This window comes from Neophocaena asiaeorientalis, unplaced genomic scaffold (assembly GCF_003031525.2).
Source record: "Neophocaena asiaeorientalis asiaeorientalis breed wild unplaced genomic scaffold, Neophocaena_asiaeorientalis_V1.1 scaffold495, whole genome shotgun sequence".
Lineage (NCBI taxonomy): Eukaryota > Metazoa > Chordata > Mammalia > Artiodactyla > Phocoenidae > Neophocaena > Neophocaena asiaeorientalis.
This window is the reverse complement of record NW_020173512.1, coordinates 114,729-136,115: the sequence shown is the minus strand read 5'-3', so window position 1 is coordinate 136,115 and position 21,387 is coordinate 114,729. Positions and strand designations below refer to the sequence as shown.

The 21,387-nt window shown below is 40.3% G+C and overlaps 1 protein-coding gene across 1 annotated transcript in view; it reads left to right on the top strand.

Annotated features, from left to right (window-relative positions):
- Positions 1 to 21,387, top strand: part of MAGI1 (membrane associated guanylate kinase, WW and PDZ domain containing 1) — a 609,319-nt gene that overhangs the window by 526,719 nt on the left and 61,213 nt on the right. The window contains exons 12-13 of the mRNA XM_024747645.1: positions 1,140 to 1,322; positions 1,840 to 2,460. Coding sequence (XP_024603413.1) covers positions 1,140 to 1,322; positions 1,840 to 2,460 — 804 coding nt within the window. The remainder of the gene's footprint in view (positions 1 to 1,139; positions 1,323 to 1,839; positions 2,461 to 21,387) is intronic.

Genomic DNA, 21,387 nt, shown 5'->3' with positions numbered 1-21,387 from the left:
TTCTCCTGTTCGTTTGTTTTATTATTTTTTAATTTTTATTTATTTATTTATTTGTATAACATTTTTGATAGAAAAGAAATAGGGCATGTGGAGAAGCTGTGGCCAGGGCGGGAGATGGGAAATATAATTAGGAGAGTTGAAAGAGTCTGAGCATAGAATGATGTTCACTACCCGGGGTAATCAGGGAAATTCCAATGAGCTTCTTAATTACAGAGAAATGCCCAAACCCAAAATAAAATTTTGGGTTTGTGTACAAAATGTTATTTGTGAATGTTATCAAGAAAACTCAATAAAACCTTAGGTAGCATGTTTGGAAGCTGTATATCTATTAATTTATTTTAAATAAGACAACTGAATTTGGAGCCATCTGGCTCTTGTTACTGTTTTGTTTAGTTCAGGTTTTTTTCTTTTTCCTTAAATATTCTAAGCCACATGTCCTAAACGTTTTTTAAATATTAAGTTTTAACAGCAGACATATCTAGGCAATTCCACAAATTGTTAGGCAATGCAAATGAACAGGAAAAATCAGGTGAGTTTTAGAATTCAATTCACAGTAGAGTTATGACTCTTTAATTTTTAATATAGTGATTCTCCATTTTTGTCAAGTTATGCTTTGTGACTATACTATGTCTCCTAGTATTATCTATTTAGTTTGAGAATGAATTTTCTGTTTGTCTGAAAGCTAAAGTTTTTGCTTAATTGGTTTTATAAGTGGAAGCCAAGCACAAGGCAATATATTGGAAGCCATACTGGAAAATATAAATGATGACAAAACAGAAGACACCAAGCAAAGACCCGCTCCTCTTTCTCTGAAGAACTTCATGTAGTTCGCTGTCAGACTACATGAACTAAAATTAGGGATCCATGTCAGATGATGGACACCAATGTCATCCTTCTCTTACATTTTCTTTTGGATCTTTGTGCTGACGCACTATGTACCCTAGCACCCTCCTTACACAAAGGGGCCTAGGAACTCCCTTAGTACTGAAATCAAGAGAGGACTTTCTTAGGGCACCTTTGTGCCCACATGCCCCAGCACAGGAGCTTGGAGAAGTTAGCTCTAAGTTCTTATCATTTCTTAGTTAATTCATCTTTTCACTCTTGGTGATGTTCCTTATACATTTCTTGTTTTAATCCAGGCAAACCCTTTTTTACACGAAACCCTTCAGAGTTGAAAGGCAAATTTATTCACACGAAGCTGCGGAAAAGCAGTCGTGGCTTTGGCTTCACGGTCGTTGGAGGGGATGAGCCTGACGAGTTTCTGCAGATCAAGAGCTTGGTCCTAGATGGTCCCGCCGCGTTGGACGGCAAGATGGAAACAGGTATGAGACACCACACGGTCCTGTGTGGTCAGGACCAGATGACACCATGATTTCATAAGTTTGTAAGTGTCCTTTAGAAACTTGGCGAATGAACAAGGTTCCTGCACTAAGTAAATGCATTCCCTGGTATAAATGAAAAGTTTTGAAGCATTTTAACATTTCCCCATTTTGGGGAACTGTTAGGGTGCTGTTGAGTACAGTAAGGCAGTAATTTACTAAAAATGTAGATCTATTTGAATAAATGAATTCTCACCTTGGTTTTTTATAGTGAGAATTTTTTTCAGAAGAAAGCTCCAGTGTTCTTTCAATGATCATTATATTCTCATTAGCAGGGAAGACACTAGATGCTACAAAAATGCCTGATTAGCATAAAATAACTAATAGAAGCAGTCTCTTTGTGCTTTACGGTACTACCCCCAAACAGTTTCAGTTCAGCTTCCTATTGGTAGGATTTGATAGTATAACATTGATATAACTTTTCTGGGCACTGTGTTTTTAACCGTCAGCTCTTTTGCAGGAGATGTGATTGTGAGTGTGAACGACACCTGTGTTTTGGGACACACGCACGCACAAGTTGTGAAAATCTTCCAGTCCATTCCCATCGGTGCCAGCGTGGACCTTGAACTCTGCCGAGGTTATCCATTGCCTTTTGACCCAGATGACCCCAACACGAGTTTAGTGACCTCTGTGGCCATTTTGGATAAAGAACCAATTATTGTGAATGGGCAAGAGACCTATGACTCGCCGGCTAGTCACAGTAGTAAAACAGGCAAAGTCAATGGCATGAAGGACGCCAGGCCAAGCAGCCCTGCAGACGTGGCTTCAAACGGTTCCCATGGTTACCCCAATGACACTGTCTCTTTGGCTTCCTCCATAGCCACTCAGCCAGAACTCATAACTGTTCATATAGTCAAAGGGCCAATGGGCTTTGGTTTTACTATTGCGGACAGTCCTGGAGGTGGCGGCCAAAGAGTGAAACAGATTGTCGACAGTCCAAGGTGCCGAGGCCTGAAGGAAGGGGATCTTATAGTGGAAGTTAATAAGAAGAATGTGCAGGCTCTGACTCACAACCAAGTTGTGGACATGCTGATCGAATGTCCAAAGGGAAGTGAGGTCACATTGTTAGTGCAACGAGGAGGTATGTAGATTTATTATCTTTCATTGTTTTTAAACCCAAATCCATTATTGTACTTACTGGTTATCAGGTAGCTGTTTGGTGCTTTCTGAATGTCTGTTCCTTTAAGATCATTTTTATTTAAATATTCGGAAATGCCTTCAAAATGCCTTCTGATTTCTCTAAATGCTAACCTCTTTAGAATAAAGGTTATGTTTATACTTTATGTATTTATACAAAGGGACATGCAGCTAGAGTGATACTGTTACCGAAAGTGGGGTCTGGCTGCCTGCCACTCAAAAGCTAATAAAGAGGCAAGGTTGGTGGAAAGGAAAGTTTGTTTCATTTCAGAGGAGGACAACCTGGGGGGAGGGGGGACTCATGTCCAAAGGCCAATTCCCCCGCAGCAGACAGTCAGTGGGCAAGAGTTTATAGCCAGGGTGGGGAGGGTTACCTGCAGAAACAGCACAGTCAGCTCCGACCGTCATCTTGAAATTGGCCAAGCAGTGGTCGGACCAGCGTCATCGTGATTGTTTCAAGTACAGTTAGTCTTCAGTTCCAGGGTGACTTTGTTCCCATTTCCTTGAGGCCTGTTCTCAGAACTGTGGCAGCTTCTGTCATGGCTGCAGTCTGGTCATCATGTAGTTAGCTTCTTCCACCTGGTGTGGGTTTCTGTATCTACAAACCAGCTCAAAGGATATGGCTGTGAATGTTTAGCCCTTGAGAAGGAACTAAAGGTCCCTCACTTTGCTTAATGACTAAACTGTTATTATTTGGTTCTGTTTGATGGTTTTCCTTAGCTTCTGCATTTTCTCACTTCTCTGATTAAACTTATTGAGTAAAGTTTTACTATAGACAAAAGGCAGGTGGAGGACATGGTGGGGAAAGGACCATAGGGTCCTGCTCTGTTTCAATACCTTTAAATGTAAATCAGACTGTGCCTTTTAAAACCCATTAAGCTTTGAAAACCTTTATCTTTTAATTCTCCTGAACCTGGTCGACGCAGTGTGCATGCAAAACGTGGCTCTCGGCCACTCTTCCAGCGTCGTCTCACACTCCTGTCCCTTCCTCACCGTGCTTGGCCACCTGGCTTCTTTTCTGTAGTGCCTTCACTACTCTACACCCTTCTGTCTCAGGGCCTTTGCACTTTTTGTTTCCACTGCTTGGAAGACTCTTTTCCCCAGCTCTTCACTTGGCTGGCTCGGTCTCATTCAGGGCTCCTCCTGAGAGAGGGCTTCTCCGATTACTTATCTGAAGTAGCCCCCAGCACTCCTATGTAATCTCTGCTTCATCACCCCACTTCTTAATAGCTTTTATCATGATCATTATTATCACAAGCCATTGTTCTGTATATTTATTTTTCTTTGTTCCTCTCTCTTTTTCTTTTTTTTTATTGGAGTATAGTTTTTAAAATTTTTATTGGAGTATAGTTGATTTACAATGTTATGTCAGTTTCAGGCGTACCGCAAAGTGAATCTGTTATACATGTACATATATCCACTCTTTTTTAGATTCTTTTCCCATATAGATCATGACAGAGTATTGAGTAGAGTTCCCTGTGCTATACAGTAGGTCCTTATTGGTTATCTACTTTATATATAGTAGTGTGTATATGTCAATCCCAATCTTTCAATTTATCCCTCCGCCAACCTTACCCCTGGGAATCATAAGTTTATTTTCTACATCTGTAAATCTATTTCTGTTTTGTAGATAAGTTCATTTGTACCCTTTGTTTTTAGATTCCACATATAAGCGATATCATATGATATTTGTCTTTCTCTGACTTCACTCAGTGTGACAATCTCTAGGTCCATCCAAGTTGCTGCAAATGGCATTATTTTGTTCTTTTTTATGACTAATATTCCATTGTGTATATGTACCACATCTTCTTTATCCATTCCTCTGTTGATGGGCATTTAGGTTGCTTCCGTGTCCTGGCTATCGTAAATAGCACTGCAATGAACATTGGGGTGCATGTATCTTTTTGAATTATGGTTTTATCCAGATATATGCCCAAGAATGGGATTGCTGGATCAGATGGTAGCTCTATGTTTAGTTTTTTAAGGAACCTGCATACTGTTCTCCATAGTGGCTCTACCGGTTTACATTCCCACCAACAGTGTAGGACGGTTCCCTTTACTCTCTCTTTTTCATTCGAATATAAGCTCCATAAAGCCAGAGCCCACCTCTGCATGTTGACAGCTGTATCCCCAGTACTTAACACAGTACCTGACTCGCGCTAGCTGTTCATGAATGAATAGGGAATGAATGGATATGTGATTATTTGTATTTGGCAGCAACAACGGCTCCACCAATCGTATCAAAAAAGTCTCAGCATACGCACATTTTAATGAAGCAGTTATGGATCTCAGAGAAGTGGGGTATTCTAAATCCTGAGACAGTTGGCTTTCTTTCCCCTGCCAGCAACCCCCCACCTCTGCGCCACCGGAACTCCCAGGACCTCACACTGAGAAACATTTTACGCCTGTTGAAATGTCTTGCTCCTGGGTCTGTATTTGTGACTCATCTTGATTGATCACCTCCCACAATGGGCCTGAGTTTGGTCATTTCCTTGACCCTTGCCAATAGGATGTGTTTCATGCACAGAGTATTCTGACCCTCTGAAAAGAGATCAGGACCCAGACTTCTATTTCCTGTCGGTTTCATTGAGACAGAAAAGCTTGTTTATGTCACAACAGCCATGTCCTCGGGCTGTCGTGAATCACAATGCTCAGTCCACCCTTCCTGAACAGGTGTAAAACCCATTTGCAGATTTTATTTTTTTTTATTTTATTTACTTTTATTTATTTATTTATTTGCGGTATGCGGGCCTCTCACTGTTGTGGCCTCTCCCGTTGTCGAGCACAGGCTCCGGACGCGCAGGCTCAGCGGCCATGGCTCACGGGCCCAGCCGCTCTGCGGCATGTGGGATCTTCCCACACCGGGGCACGAACTCGTGTCCCCTGCATCGGCAGGCAGACTCTCAACCACTGTGCCACCAGGGAAGCCCCAGATTTTATGTTTTTAAAAGTTATTTCTACCAATAAAATTTTGAAGCTTCTTCTTATACCTAGACCACTTGACTGCACAGATCATTTTGTTTTAAACAGTGACCAAGATGTGGTAGGAAGTGACTTGAGGTTAAGGACGAGGAGGAGAGGGAGGGGGTGGGGTGATGGCCCCTGCACAGACAGACCAGCGAGCAGTTTACAAAGCGCTTTTCAAACCTAGACATACCTCTCATGTCATTTTTACCACATCCCTGAAAAGGAATGTACCAGCCAACAGTAGGATTGAGAAGTTCACCTGGCTTCTTTGGTTTCCAGTCTAGTGCTCTGCCCTACTTAACCCTGAACACCACTGATTTTTGCACAATTGCTGGTTTCAGTGGCCGGCAACTTGGAAACTTTTAAGTAGTTCTTGGTACATCAGGGCATCTCTGATTCAGCCACTGCTCATTTGACATCACAAATCACCCTGCTCTCCTTCTTCATTTATTTGCTCCTTTGTTTCTTTTGTCATTTTGTTCACTTTTTCTTTTCCATTCACTTCACTTTTAAGGAGACCAAAAAGTAAAGTCTCATTGTAGTTTACTAACTTACAGTGGTTACTGGAGCCATATTGTAATGAATTTGCCCAAATTGGCAAACAACTCATTATAAAAATATACCCCTTGATTTCAAATATGTTTACATTTTCTCTTCTTAATTCCTAAGACCTTCTTTTGGTTAATGCCATTATATTTTATAACATTAAATTAATAAGGGTAGATCCAGAATATATTGCCACATTAGTCAACATCTACATAGTTTATTCCAGAACCTGAGTAATTTAAAATCATTGTAACATCAGCAGTGTTTAAAATATGCCATATGCCTTATGTTTGATTTATGTGTCAGATAGAAAGTTTGTACATCTGCACTTGGCAAGCTAACACCAGCTACTATTAATCTTTCTAGAAAGCATATAAATGTATTTGTTTCTGCCATACATCATTACTTGAATTGGGGCTGGCATTTTAATCATTCCTCTTGTATGATGGCGGTGTAAATGAGAAGGTTTGATGATCGTTTAGGATAGAGGCTAGGTTAAATGAGAAAGTAAATGGCCACTTCACTGATTATTTCTAATGAATCTTATTTCTATCATAACTCCTGGTGAGCAGATTGATAAACTCATTAAGTCTACACCTCTCTTGATTCTCAGGAATAAATATCTCAAAGGTGGGGCTTTCTGTGCTTTAAAGAACTAGTCTTTTCTACTTTGGGGCAGAACTTAGCTACATTTGTATTTTGGTTTTCACTCTTAACTCCCACGCTCATTTTTTATTTTTGTTCTGGTCGAAATCAGGTGCATTTTGGTTTTTAGCATTTTTTTCTTTAATCCCCCTCCCACCAATGGAAGTAAGTAGAGGTTGAAATATCATTTGTAAATTTCCAGAGACAGTTTCCTAGGTCAGGCTTGGGGTTGCTGGGCGTGTCTATCCATAGCCCTGGCAGCTGGGACCATTACTTATTTGTTTACAAGTGTCTTCTTTATAAACATGCCTGTGCCTATGGATGTCACTCAAGTTCTTAAAGGGCAGCGCCTCCTTCCTGTGCCTGGCTGCCCGTCTTCCCATGGTAAGTCCTTTCCTCCTCCTCCCTCTGCTGGCCAGTAAGGAGAATGCCTTCTATTTTTCTTAATTTTTCAGATGGCATTTGCATTCAGACAGCCCATCACCTGACACCACTGTGAGTCTAGAGGCTTTTTTAAGCGTTTGGAAAATCATGCTAGAAGGTGATTACTATTGTTTTGAATATATTTTTTTTAATTTAAAAAAGATGTAGAATTTGTTCTATAAAGCTTTTTTTACTTTAAAAGAGGGAGTGGGACTTCCCTGGTGTTTCAGTGGTTAAGACTTTGCCTTCCAATGCAGGGGTTACGAGTTGGATCCCTGGTCAGGGAGCTAAGATCCCACATGCCTCACAGCCAAAAAACCAAAACATAAAACAGAAGCAATATTGTAACAAATTCAGACTTCCCTAGTGGCACAGTGGTTGGGAGTCCACCTGCCAATGCAGGGGACACGGGTTCGATCCCTGGTCTGGGAGAATCCCACATGCCACAGAGCAACTAAGCCTGTGCGCCACAACTACTGAGCCTGTGCTCTGGAGCCCGAAAGCCACAACTACTGAGCCCGCGTGCCACAGCTACTGAAGCCCGTGCGCCTAGAGCCTGTGCTCTGCAACAAGAGAAACCACCACAATGAGAAGCCCGCGCATTGCAATGAATATCCCCCACTCACTGCAACTAGAGGAAGCCCATGTGCAGCAATGAAGACCCAATGCAGCCAAAAATAATTAATTTAAAAAAATATTGTAACAAATCCAATAAAGACTTTAAAAATGGTTTTTAAAAAAAAAGAAAGAAAAAGAAAAGGGGTTATATTGGGTTTTCTCTGGTGGCGCAGTGGATAAGACTCCCAGCTCCCAATGCAAGGGGCCCAGGTTTGACCCCTGGTTGGGGAACTAGATCCCACATGCATGCCACAACTAAGTCTGTGAGCCACAACTAAGGAGCCTGCCTGCCGCAACTAAGACCCCACGCGACCAAATAAATAAATAATTTTTTTTAAGGGGATTATATTATATGTAGCATAACTACCTGTGCCCCCTGTGTATTTTGTATATTTGGCTAATTTATACCTAGTGGGAGGTATGACACTCTTGAAGATCTCATTTGGGGTGGAGTCAGAATACCCTGTTTTAAAAGACAATTTGGAATACTTTATAAAGTGGAGAATGTGTGTTTTACTTTAGAGAGAACAAGTGTACTGAAGAAAACGCTGAACTAGAGGTTCCAGGAGCCTGCCTCTAGTTCAAACTGTGCCCATAGCTCCTCTGTACCTCTGACTGGGTTACAACTCTTGCCCGGAGACTCATTTCTTTATCCAAAAAAAATGGATATTTTGCACTAGCTCATCTTTAGGGTGACCCCTGCTAACTCTAATTTTATGCCAAAAAATGGCCTCATTGATGTGTAGGAGAAAGACCACAAGATTCGAGAGTCAGACAATACAAGTTCAAATTGCAACTCCTGCCTTTATTCCCTTTGTGACCGTAGGCAAGTCATCTGAAAAAAGGTAGCATTTGTGCCAATTCCTGACCTAGAAGCAGTCACATGATAAATCAGTGGTGTTTTACTGATATCCTCTAGTATCAGAAGCCACTGGGTATGGTGGATTTCTTTTTTAAAAAAGAAAAAACAAACTCCAGTGTGTACCTGCAGAATTTTAATTTCAGTGCATGATGAGCAGGCACCTGTATTTTTTTTAGAAGCTGCACTGGCAATGCTGATGTAAAATCAGAATTGCAATCAGTTTTAGGCTTCTGCCCTCGTCGTCCCTTCTCATTTTGATTCTGTGACATATAACTTGAGAGTGAAATAAGTTTATAACTTAACAGTTATTTTCATTTCTAAGTAATTTCTTCTTTTAAAGTCTGATTTCTAAGCAACAAGTTTCTCCATCTTCCCTAAGATCCATTGCAGCTCCCAAATCTGACATGTTTCTACTTCAGAGGAGGATAGAAAGGAAGACTTGGTCTCAGAGATGCTTCTTTTGAGCACAACACTCCAGTGGCTTTTACTGATCACAACAGAATTAGAAGTGATGCTTTGTATACTGAGTGCGCTTGTCAGGGTACTAAGTAATTTTAGGATCTGAATATAAAGTAGTGAAATGTTAGGATTCCTGGAGGGGAGGACTATATCCAACTTGCACTTTTGTATCCCTGGCACGTCATGGGGAACCTGGCATGTGGTAAGGTCTTAGTAAATACTAGCTGGATAAATTAAACTTTCTCTGCAAGTCACATTAGGAAATTAATTATATAGTTTTGTAGTCACTCTTCACAACTTCAGTAAGATAAAAAAGAGATGTTAAAAGGCAAAATGAAATATGAAAATCATGGTAGTGATAGTAATAATGTTACAATAATCATTGATTACTTATTATGTACCAGGATTGTAACCATGGTACAAGCAATATATACATGTACAGACAGGCAGAAATAAAACCTCACGACATCCCACTCTTGTGACCACATTGGAACCATCCATTTGCAGTGTGATTCTGAATAGGACCCTGTGGGAAATGAAGGCAGTGATGAGTAGGAAAAAAAAAAAGTGAAGGAATTGCTTTTGTTGAGGTGTTGAGATTCCACAGCTGAATTTGCTTAGTATAAAGCAAAAGAGAAATTTCTGGTTTAGTTGGGAAGCATGTATAAGACTCCTCCTTGGTTCAAGGATTTGTAATACATAAAAGCATTAAACGCTTCTGCAATGTGCCAGGTGTAGTTGGTTCTAAACATTTTACATATCATAATTCAAGAGCCCTCTGAGGTGACTAAAACCTTACCTCCACTTTAGAGGAGAGGGTGCTGAGCCCCAGAGAAGCTCAGTGATTTACCCAGAATCACACAGCTGATAAATGCAAGCTAGGATTTGAACCGAGGAATTCTAGTTCCAGAGACTGATCTCTTACCCACTATGCTAAGCAGCCTCCTGGCTTGTAGATGAAAAGCTCCAATACCATTAAGGAGTACATCTTATACATGAAAGAATGAGTAAGGTCTGAAGTCCGTGGCAAATTAATGCCACTTAATTTTCATCCATATTTGCTGATGATAGTTCATTAAATCGTCATCGATCCACACAGGGAAAGCAATATCTAATCTCATCATCCAAGCATGTGATTAGCATTAGCTCTTCTTTGCGTGTGTTTTTCCACGTCTGAAATGATGCAAAGCCATCATAATTAGAACCGCGCTGCTGGAGAGTTGAACCTGGGTGATCAGGTGCCTCTTTTCTCTTTGCCCTCTGGTCATGAACTGGAGAATGAATTGCAAATTGCACTGCTTAAGTGTTTGACTGCCAGAATCTCTTCAGTTGAGCTGCAGGGCCTCGGAAAGGAGAATTCAGGATGCTGGCAGAGTGATATCCTAATAGTGGTGGGGTCTGTGTATTCACATCAGCACGTCCCATCTATTCCCCCTCCTCTGTCGTGTCATCTTCCCACCTCTTCCCCGGCCTCTGCCGTCCATCATGTGGCACCTGGCCTTGCTGTGGCCTTCCAACAGGTCTCAAGGCTTCCTCTAGTCCATTCTCCGGCTAGAGTGATTTAAAGTCAATTGGATCCAGTCGCTGCTCATGTCAGGATGACGTCCCGTCATTCAGAGTAAACTCCAAAGTCCTGTGTCACAGACAAGCACTTGCTCTTTTTTCTGTGTATTTCCTGTCACAGAGAGCCACGGAGCTTTCTCACTCCTGCCCTTGAGGCTTCTGCTCAAAGGTCCTTTCCTTCTGCTGCTCTGCCTTTCTGCCTGCTCTGACCGCTCCGTAGAAAAGAAAAGAGCGTCCACCGCCATCATGCTCTGCTCTGTTCTTCTTTCTCAGGCCGTGGACGCTTCTTTGTGGTCTCTGTGAGAGTAGGGACTGGGTCTCAATCATTATTTGATCCCCACCACCTAAAATCATGCCTGGCACATTGTAGGTCTTCAGAAAATCATCTATATTGAAGGAAAACTGTGAATTAATGCAAGGCCCTTTGTTTTCATAAATGCTCATCATCCTTTAGAGAACTTTCTGGGGTGAGAGCTTATCATTAGAGCTGGGGAAACAGGCAGCGGGAGATGGACCACCTCGAAAATCACACAGCATGAAGGTGAGACAGCCTGACTTCCAGCCCAGTTTTGTTGGCCTGTAAAGCCCATGCCCTTTGTCACAGGCTGTTCTAAATGACAAGGAAAAAATGATACAAATAAACTTATATACAAAACAGAAATAGACCCACAGACATAGAAAACAAACTCAAGGTTACCAAACACAACATTGTAAATCACCTCTACTTCAATTAAATAAATAAATAAATAAATAAATAAATAAATAAAATGACAAGGAAATGCATTTCATGGCAGTGGATCATGTTGGTCCAAATAAGCCTGTTCTCCAGGTCCAGTGCAGTAGTCACTCTCCACGTGTGGCTATTTAATTAATTAAAGCTAAATACGATGTAAAATTTAGTCCAACCGGCCCCGTTTCAAGAACCGAATAGCCACATGTGGCCAATGGCTGCTATATTGGACAGTGCAGTTATAGAACCTTTCCACCCTCATAAAAAATGCTGTTGGACTTTGCTGCTCGGGAGATTTTGATTATTTTGCCCTCAAAAGTGATATGTTGCATGTCCTTTATTTTACCCTTTCTCTTATATGCCTTTGATAGAAGAAAAATATGGAATTGAAGGCAACTTTATGGTTAATACATTTCTTTTTATACAGATAATGATAATAATAGGTCCTATTTATTAAATTCTTTCCATGTGTAGGTACTGCTCTAAGCTCTTTACATGTGTTAACTGGATGTTAGGGGGTCACAAGGAATTGAGATTCAGAGAACATGAAAGACTTGTAAAGTATTAGTACTTGGGCGATCTGCTCTGTCCTAATCCTGAGACAGCTCATCAACTTTTAATGGGGATTATAGGGCTCCACCTGGCCAGGAAGTATCTCATCTTTAATCCTGGACTGAGGTTAAGGAGCTTAACTTAAATTATTTTATTATGTAAAGTATCTTTACTCTAAAAAGAGGAAGAAACTTTTTTTTTGAATTTTATTTTATTTTTTTTAATACAGCAGGTTCTTATTAGTTATCCATTTTATACATATTAGTGTATATATGTCAATCCAATCTCCCAATTCATCCCACCACCCCCCTCCACCAACCTGCTTTCCCCCCTTGGTATCCATACGTTTGTTCTCTACATCTGTGTCTCATTTCTGCCTTGCAAACCGGTTCATCTGTACCACTTTTCTAGATTCCACATATATGCATTAATATACGATATTTGTTTTTCTCTTTCTGACTTACTTCACTCTGTATGACAGTCTCTGGGCCCATCCATGTCTCTACAAATGACTCAATTTCGTTCCTTTTTATGGCTGAGTAATACTGCATTGTACCTATGTACCACACCTTCTTTATACATTTGTCTGTCGATGGGCATTTAGGTTGCTTCCATGATCTGGCTATTGTAAATAGTGCTGAAATGAGTATTGGGGCACATGTGTCTTTTTGAATTATGGTTTTTTCTGGGTATATGCCCAGTAGTGGGATTGCTGGGTCATACGGTAATTCTATTTTTAGTTTTTTAAGGAACCTCCATACTGTTCTCCATAGTGGCTGTATCAATTTACATTCCCGTCAACAGTGCAAGAGGGTTCCCTTTTCGCCACACCCTCTCCAGCGTTTATTGTTTGTAGATTTTCTGATGATGGCCATTCTGACCAGTGTGAGGTGATACCTCATTGTAGTTTTGATTTGCATTTTTCTAATAATTAGTGATGTTAAGCAGCTTTTCATGTGCCTCTTGGCCATCTGTATGTCTTCTTTGGAGAAATGTCTGTTTAGGTCTTCTGCCCATTTTTTGATTGGGTTGTTTGTTTTTTTAATATTGAGCTGCATGAGCTGTTTATATATTTTGGAGATTAATCCTTTGTCGATTCACTTGCAAATATTTTCTCCCATTCTGAGGGATGTCTTTTCATCTTGTTTATAGTTTCCTTTGCTGTGCAACAGGTTTTAAGTTTCACTAGGTCCCATTTGTTTATTTTTGTCTTTATTTCCATTACTCTAGGAGGTTGGTCAAAAAAGTTCTTGCTGTGATTTATGTCAGAGTGTTCTTCCTATGTTTTCCACTAAGAGATTTATAGTGTCCGGCCTTACATTTAGGTCTGTAATCCATTTTGAGTTTATTTTTGTGTATGGTGTTAGGGAGTGTTCTAATTTCATTCTTTTACATGTAGCTGTCCAGTTGTCCCAGCACCACTTATTGAAGAGTCTGTCTTTTCTCCATTGTATGTCCTTGCCTACTTGGTCATAGACTAGTTGACCATATGTGTGTAGGTTTATCTCTGGGCTTTCTATCCTGTTCCATTGATCTATATTTCTGTTTTTGTGCCAGTACCATATTGTCTTGATTACTGTAGCTTTGTAGTATGGTCTGAAGTCATGGAGTCCGATTCCTCCAGCTCCCTTTTTTTCCCCTCAAGATTGCTTTGGCTATTTGGGGTCTTTTGTGTCTCCATACAAATTGTAAGATTTTTTATTCTAGTAATTTGATAGGAATTGCATGAATCTGTAGATTGCTTTGGGTAATATAGTCATTTTCAAAATATTGATTCTTCCAATGCAAGAACATGGTATATCTCTCCATCTGTTTGTGTCATCTTTGATTTCTTTCATCAGCATCTTATAGTTTTCTGAGTACAAGTCTTTAGCCTCCTCAGGTAGGTTTATTCCTAGGTATTTTATTCTTTTCGTTGCAATGGTGAATGGGATTGTTTCCTTAATTTCTCTTTCTGATCTTTCATTGTTAGTGTGTAGGAATGCAAGAGATTTCTGTGCATTAATTTTGTATCCTGCAACTTTACCAGATTCATTGATGAGCTCTAGTAGTTTTCTGGTTGCATTTTTAGGATTCTGTATGTATAGTACCATGTCATCTGCAAACAGTGACAGTTTTACTTCTTCTTTTCCAATTTGGATTCCTTTTATTTCTTTTTCTTCTCTGATTGCCATGGCTAGGAGTTCCAAAACTATGTTGAATAATAGCGGTGAGAATGGCCAGTCTTGTCTTGTTCCTGATCTTAGAAGAAATGCTTTCAGTTTTTCACCATTGAGAATGATGTTTGCTGTGGGTTTGTTGTATATGATCTTTATTATATTGAGGTAGGTTCCATCTATGCCCACTTTCTGTAGAGTTTTTATCATAAATGGGTGTTGAATTTTGTCAAGAGCTTTTTCTGCATCTATCGAGACGATCATATGGTTTTTATTCTTCAGTTTGTTAATATGGTTTATCACATTAATTGATTTGCATTTATTGAAGAATCCTTGCCTCTCTGGGATAAATCCCACTTGATCATGGTGTATGATCCTTTTAATGTGTTGTTGGATTCTGTTTGCTAGTATTTTGTTGAGGATTTTTGCATCTATATTCATCGGTGATATTGGTCTATAATTTTATTTTTTTTTAGTGTCTCTGTCTGGTTTTGGTAACAGGGTGATGGTGGCCTCGTAGAATGAGTTTGGGAGTGTTCCCTTCTCTGCAAATTTTTGGAAGAGTTTGAGAAAGATGGGTGTTAGCTCTTCTCTAATTCTCTGATAGAATTCACCTGTGAAGCCATCTGGTCCTGGACTTTTGTTTGTCGGAAGATTTTTAACCAGTTTCAATTTCATTATTTGTGATTGGTCTGTCCATATTTTCTATTTCTTCCTGGTTCAGTCTTGGAAGGTTATACCATTCGAAGAATTTGTCCCCTTCTTCCAGGTTGTGCATTTTATTGGCATAGAGCTGCTTGTAGTAGTCTCTTAGGATGCTTTGTATTTCTGCGGTGTCAGTTGTAACTTTTCCTTTTTCATTCCTAATTTTATTGATTTGAGTCTTCTCCCTCTTTTTTTTGGATGAGTCTGGCTAAAGGTTTATCAATTTTGTTTATCTTCTCAAATAGCCAGCTTTTAGTTTTATTGATCCTTGCCATTGTTTTCTTTGTTTCTATTTCATTTATTTCTGCTCCAATCTTTATGATTTCTTTCCTTCTACTAACTTTGGGTTTTGTTTGTTCTTCTTCCTCTAGTTCCTTTAGGTGTAAGGTTAGACTGTTTATTTGAGATTTTTCTTGTTTCTTGAGGTAGGCTTGTATTGGTATACACTTCCCTATTAGAACTGCTTTTTCTGCATCCCATAGGTTTTGGATCGTCGTGTTTTCATTGTCATTTGTCTCTAGGTATTTTTTGACTTCCTCTTTGATTTCTTCAGTGATCTCTTGGTTATTTAGTGATGTGTAGTTTAGCCTACATGTGTTTGTGTTTTTTACGTTTTTTCCCCTCTGATTTACTTCTAATCACGTAGCATTGTGGTTGGAAAAGATGCTTGATATGATTTCAATTTTCCTAAATTTACTGAGGCTTGATTTGTGACCCAAGATGTGATCTATCCTGGAGAATGTTCCATGTGCACTTGAGAAGAAAGTGTGTAGAATGTCCTATAAATATCAATTAAATCTGTCTGGTCTATTGTGTCATTTAAAGCTTGTGTTTCCTTATTAATTTTCTTTCTGGGTGATCTGTCCATTGGTGTAAGTGAGGTGTTATAAAGTCCCCCACTGTTAGTGTGTTACTGTCGATTTCCTCTTATAGCTGTTAGCATTTGCCTTATGTATTGAGGTGCCCCTATGTTGAGTGCATATATATTTATAATTGTTATATCTTCTTCTTGGATTGATCCCTTGATCATTATGTAGTGTCCTTCCTTGTCTCTTGTAACATTCTTTATTTTCTTGTTTTTTGTTCTTTGTTTTTTTTGGTACGCGGGCCTCTCACTGTTGTGGCCTCTCCTGTTGTGGAGCACAGGCTCCGGATGCGCAGGCTCAGCGGCCATGGCTCACGGGCCTAGCTGCTCCACGGCATGTGGGAGCTTCCCGGACTAGGGCATGAACCCATGTCCCCTGCCTCGGCAGGCGGACTCTCAACCACTGCGCCACCAGGGAAGCCCGCATTCTTTATTTTAAAGTGTATTTTATCTGATATGAATATTACTACTCCAGCTTTCTTTTGATTTCCATTGCATGGACTATCTTTTTCCCTCTCCTCACTTTCAGTCTGTATGTGTCCCTAGGTCTGAAGTGGGTCTCTTGTAGACAGTATATATATGGGTCTTGTTTTTGTATCCATTCAGTGAGCCTGTGTCTTTTGGTTGGAGCATTTAGTCCATTCACATTTAAGGTAATTTTCAATATGTATGTTCCTATACCCATTTTTTTAATTGTTTTGTGTTTGTTTTTGTAGGTCCTTGTCTTCTCTTGTGTTTCCCACTTAGAGAAGTTCCTTTCGCATTTGTTGTAGAGGTGGTTTGGTGGTGCTGAATTCTCTTAGCTTTTGCTTGTCTGTAAAGCTTTTGATTTCTCCGTGGAATCTGAATGAGATCCTTGCCAGATAGAGTAATCTTGGTTGTAGGTTCTTCCCTTTTGTCACTTTAAATATATCATGCCACTCCCTTCTGGCTTGTAGAGTTTCTGCTGAGAAATCAGCTGTTAACCTTATGGGAGTACCCTTGTATGTTATTTGTCATTTTTCCCTTGTTGCTTTTGATAATTTTTCTTTGTCTTTGATTTTTGTCAGTTTGATTACTGTGTGTCTCGGTGTGTTTCTCCTTGGGTTTATCCTGCCTGGGACTCTCTGCGCTTCCTGGACTTGGGTGGCTATTTCCTTTCCCATGTTAGGGAAATTTTTGACTATTAATCTCTTCAAATATTTTTTTGGGTCCTTTCTATCTCTCTTCTCCTTATGGGACCCCTATAATGCAAATGTTGGTGCATTTGATGTTGTCCTAGAGGTCTCTTAGGCTGTCTTTATTTCTTTTCATTCTTTTTTCTTTATTCTGTTCCATTGCAGTGAAATCCACCATTCTGTTTTCCAGGTCATTTATCCATTCTTCTGCCTCAGTTATTCTGCTATTGATTCCTTCTAGTGTATTTTTCATTTCAGTTATTGTATTGTTCATCTCTGTTTGTTTGTTCTTTAATTCTTCTAGGTGCTTGTTTTTTAATTCTTCCAGGTCTTTGATAAACATATCTTGCATCCTCTCCATCTTTGCCTCCGTTCTTTTTCTGAGGTCCTGGATCATCTTCACTATCATTATTCTGAATTCTTTTTCTGGAAGGTTGCATATCTCCACTTCATTTAGTTGTTTTTTGGGGGTTTTATCTTGTTCCTTCATCTGGGACATAATCCTCTCCCGTTTCATTTCATCTAACTTTCTGTGATTGTGCTTTACATTCTGCAGGCTGCAGGACTGTAGTTCTTCTTGCTTCTGCTGTCTGCCCTCTGGTAGATTAGGCTACCTAATAGGCTTGTGCAAGCTTCCTGATGGAAGGGACTGGTGGTGGGTAGAGCTGTGTGTTGCTCTGGTGGGCAGAGCTCAGTAAAACCTTAATCCGCTTGTCTGCTGATGGGTGGGGCTGGGTTCCCTCCTTGTTGGTTGTTTGGCCTGAGGCGATCCAGCACTGGAGACTACAGGTCCTTTGGTGGGGCTAATGGCGGACTCTGGGAGGGCTCACACCAAGGAATACTTCCCAGAACTTCTCCTGCCAGTGTCCTTGTCCCTGCGGTTAGCCACAGCCACCTCCCACCTGTGCAGGAGACCCTCCAACACTAGCAGGTAGGTCTGGTTCAGTCTCCTATGGGGTCACTGCTCCTTCGCCCTGGGTCCTGATGCACACACTACTTCGTGTGTGCCCTCCAAGAGTGGAGTCTCTGTTTCCCCCAGTCCTGTTGAAGTCCTGCAATCAAATCTCGCTAGCTTTCAAAGGCTGATTCTCTGGGAATTCCTTGTCCCATTGCCGGACCCCCAAGTTGGGAAGCCTGATGTGGGGCTCAGAATCTTCACTCCGGTGGGTGGACTTCTGCAGTATAAATTGCTCTCCAGTCTGTGACTCACCCACCCAGCGGTTATGGGATTTGACTTTATTGTGCTTGTGCCCCTCCTACTGTCTCACTGCAGCTTCTCCTTTGTCTTTGGTTGTGGGGTATCTTTTTTTGGTGAGTTCCAGTGTCTTCCTGTTGATTATTCAGCAGTTAGTTGTGATTCTGGTGCTATTGCAAGAGGGAGTGAGCTCACGTCCTTCTACTCCTGCATCTTGAACCAATCTCCAAAAGAGGAAGAAACTTTAATGCAAGAAAAATTCACCTTAAATTCTTATCTATAAAATAATATATAATCTGCTGCATGACCGTCAGCAATTTACTGTTTGTCAGACCTCTATTTAAAAAGGAAGATGTGGACGTTTTCTTGGTATATTTATCTGATTCTATATCTCAAACTAATTGACCTCCCTGCTTACCTGTGGTACTTGGTTTTTCTAGTAATTTTGGAAGTCGAGTCCTCTTGTCAAATCTAGTGTGCTACCTAATATTCTCCTAGCTATTGAATGTTTTTCACGTTAATTTAGCAAATTTGCTGTCACTTCCATGGTGCTAAACAGGCTGCTGTTTGTGTTTACTATTAAGGAGCTGCCTTTATTTCTAATGCAGTTTTTAAGTTGCTGTTTTGATTTATTGCCATGGTTGAAAGTTATCAAGCATTTTACTTGAGAATTCTTTATAGGAGGGTAGGCCACATTTACATTTGAGATGACTTATAGCAAAAGATGAGACAAATTTTATAATGTCTCTATTTTAGTTCTTTCATTATACAATGGATACAAATTACCCCTCACTGTCAGCATCTTAAGTAAAGAACTCTGATTTTTGGTCTCATAATTTTTAAATTGATTTTGGTCCTAATTTTTAAACCTAAGCAGACTGCATGTATTTGTTCTAACATTTATATGCAGGTTTTGACTTGGTTGGATAGTTTGAGTTGTAATCCTGTTATATTCATAATGCAAATTGATCAGCACACTTAAAACCGCATTATTGTTTTTGTTTTTGTTTTTTTCCGGTAAGGGCATGTCTCATCCTCCTTGAAGGTAAACGTAATGCACCGAGTTATTGTTTTTGTGTATTATTTATTATAAATGTGTGTGATTTATAATTCTCATTAAAGAGTGGTGACATCGTTTCCCCTTTCTGGAAGAGTGTAGGAATTTCAAGTTAGAATTATTACATTGGTCGGCAGGCTGTAGAATAATCATTCTGTGTTTCTACCTACAGGGCTACATTTGAATGTAAAGAGGTTCTTTTGTTTTCCCCTTTTCAGGGACAAATTCATGAACATGGTGGGCCAGGCGTTGTCTAGGTGCTGTGAATCAAACAGATCATCCAAAAACAAACAAGTTTGCTCCTGATTTCATGAACCTTTTATTCTAGAGGAAGGAGAGAGGGGGCAGAAATAATCAGATGAACAAGAAGATATCATGCAGAGAGAAGTGCTGTGAAGAAAATAAAACTGGATGAAGTTTTAAGGGTAGGGCCGAGAGGGCTGCTGTCGATTAGGTGGTGAGATTTGAATGACTGTGAGGAAGGAAACAGCATTCCACGAACAAGGGACAGGTAGTGCAAAGGCCCCAGAAAAGAACTAGAATGTGGGACAGTGTGGCTGAAGAAAGGTGAGCAAGAGGAATGGTGATGAGTTTCAGAGACCGACAACCAGGGTTAGGAATTTGGATTTTATTTTCTGTGTGATGTTGAGTTTTAAGCAATGAAGGGACGAGATCTCATTAACATTGTTAGACAGTCCCTCTGGCATATGTGGGAAGAGTAGATTTTAGAGGAGTTGGCATGGAAGGGGGAGACCCAGTAGGGCCATTGTGGTTGGAGAAGGGAGTTGGCAGCGTAGAATCAAGTGATGGCAGTGGGGACTGGGGAAGTGGGGCATTGGGGATGTGTTTGGAGAGTCAATAGGATTTGGTATGTTGACTCAGAATCAGGGTTGGCAAACTCTTCTGGGGAGGGCCAGATTGGTCAGCATTTTCGCTTTGTGGGCCATACGGTTTCTGTCACCTCTGCTCTCCTCTGCCCTTGTTGCAGATGATATGGAAGCAAATGGATTGGTAACGTTCCAAGAAAACATTTTTTTAAAAAATTTTATTGGAGCATAGTTGATTTACAATGTTATGTTAGTTTCAGGTGAACCACAAAGTGAATCTGTTATACATATACACATACCCAGTCTTTTTTAGATTCTTTTTCCATATAGGTCATTACAGAGTATTAAGTAGAGTTCCCTGTGCTACACAGTAGGTCCTTATTAGTTATCTATTTTATATATAGTAGTGTGTATATGTCAATCCCAATCTCCCAATTTATGCACCCTGCTTAGGGCCAGATAATTCTTCGTTACAGGGGTCCATCCTGTGAATTGTAGGATGTTTAACAGAATCCCTGATCTCTGCCCAGTAGCGTACCTGCCCCTACACCCCCTCCCCCGATTTGGCATGACCCACTCATGTATTTTTTAGTAGTCTCTTTAAAATGTCTTTTAAAATTTGCATGCCTTTATCTGGCACCAACAATTCCAGTTTGCCACAGGCCTGCCATTCCCTTTTATCTTCCATCTGGCCTCACACACTCTTCTGCATTACTTGCCCGCTGCCCACAGACAGCGGAGTTTGAGACCCAAAGACAGCATGCGTGCAGGTACTGACAGGGGAGCATGGAGGGCATGGACCTGCCGTGAGCCTGTTTCCTAGATATTTCTTTTTACCATCATCATCTCAAAATTTCAGGAACTGGCTGCTTTTCCTTTCTTTTTGGTTTAATTTTTTTTTTTTTTAAACAGAAGAAAGAAGATATCCTCAGACTTTTTTTTCCCTTGATGCTGGAGTTTATTTTCTACCTTTACTTTAGTTCCATATGAAAATTAACCAGTGATCACCTCCTTGGGATGGAGACTCCGATGCGAAAAGCATCTGCTATGAGGAACGTTATTACATTTCTTCTTCTTATTATTTTGTCTTCTCTGATACTAGTTTTGCAACCTCCCTTCATTGAGATTCTCTTTATTGGAAGAGATATCTTCCTAGCCTCCCCTCTAAGCATTTTGCAGTTCTGAACATTTTCAAAACTGTTCTCTGAGGCAGAGAGTTTACTCGGGGTAATATTTTTCCCCCTTCCTTCATTTTCCTCAAATTAAATCACACATTCTTAACCACCATCTGGAGTTAAGTGTCTGCTGTGGTTTTTATTGAGTCTGTCTTTGCATTGCCACCTACAGATTTAAAAACATTCCCCAATTTGTACCTTGCCTGTTATTTCCCCTTTTTGTATTCCTGCTTAGAGATTAGTCATGTCCCTTATTTATGAACATAATCCTTTTTGGTTCTGAAATCTTGTTGGTAGAATTTTTTTTTTTTTTTTTTTGCGGTACGCGGGCCTCTCACTGCTGTGGCCTCTCTAATTGCGGAGCACAGG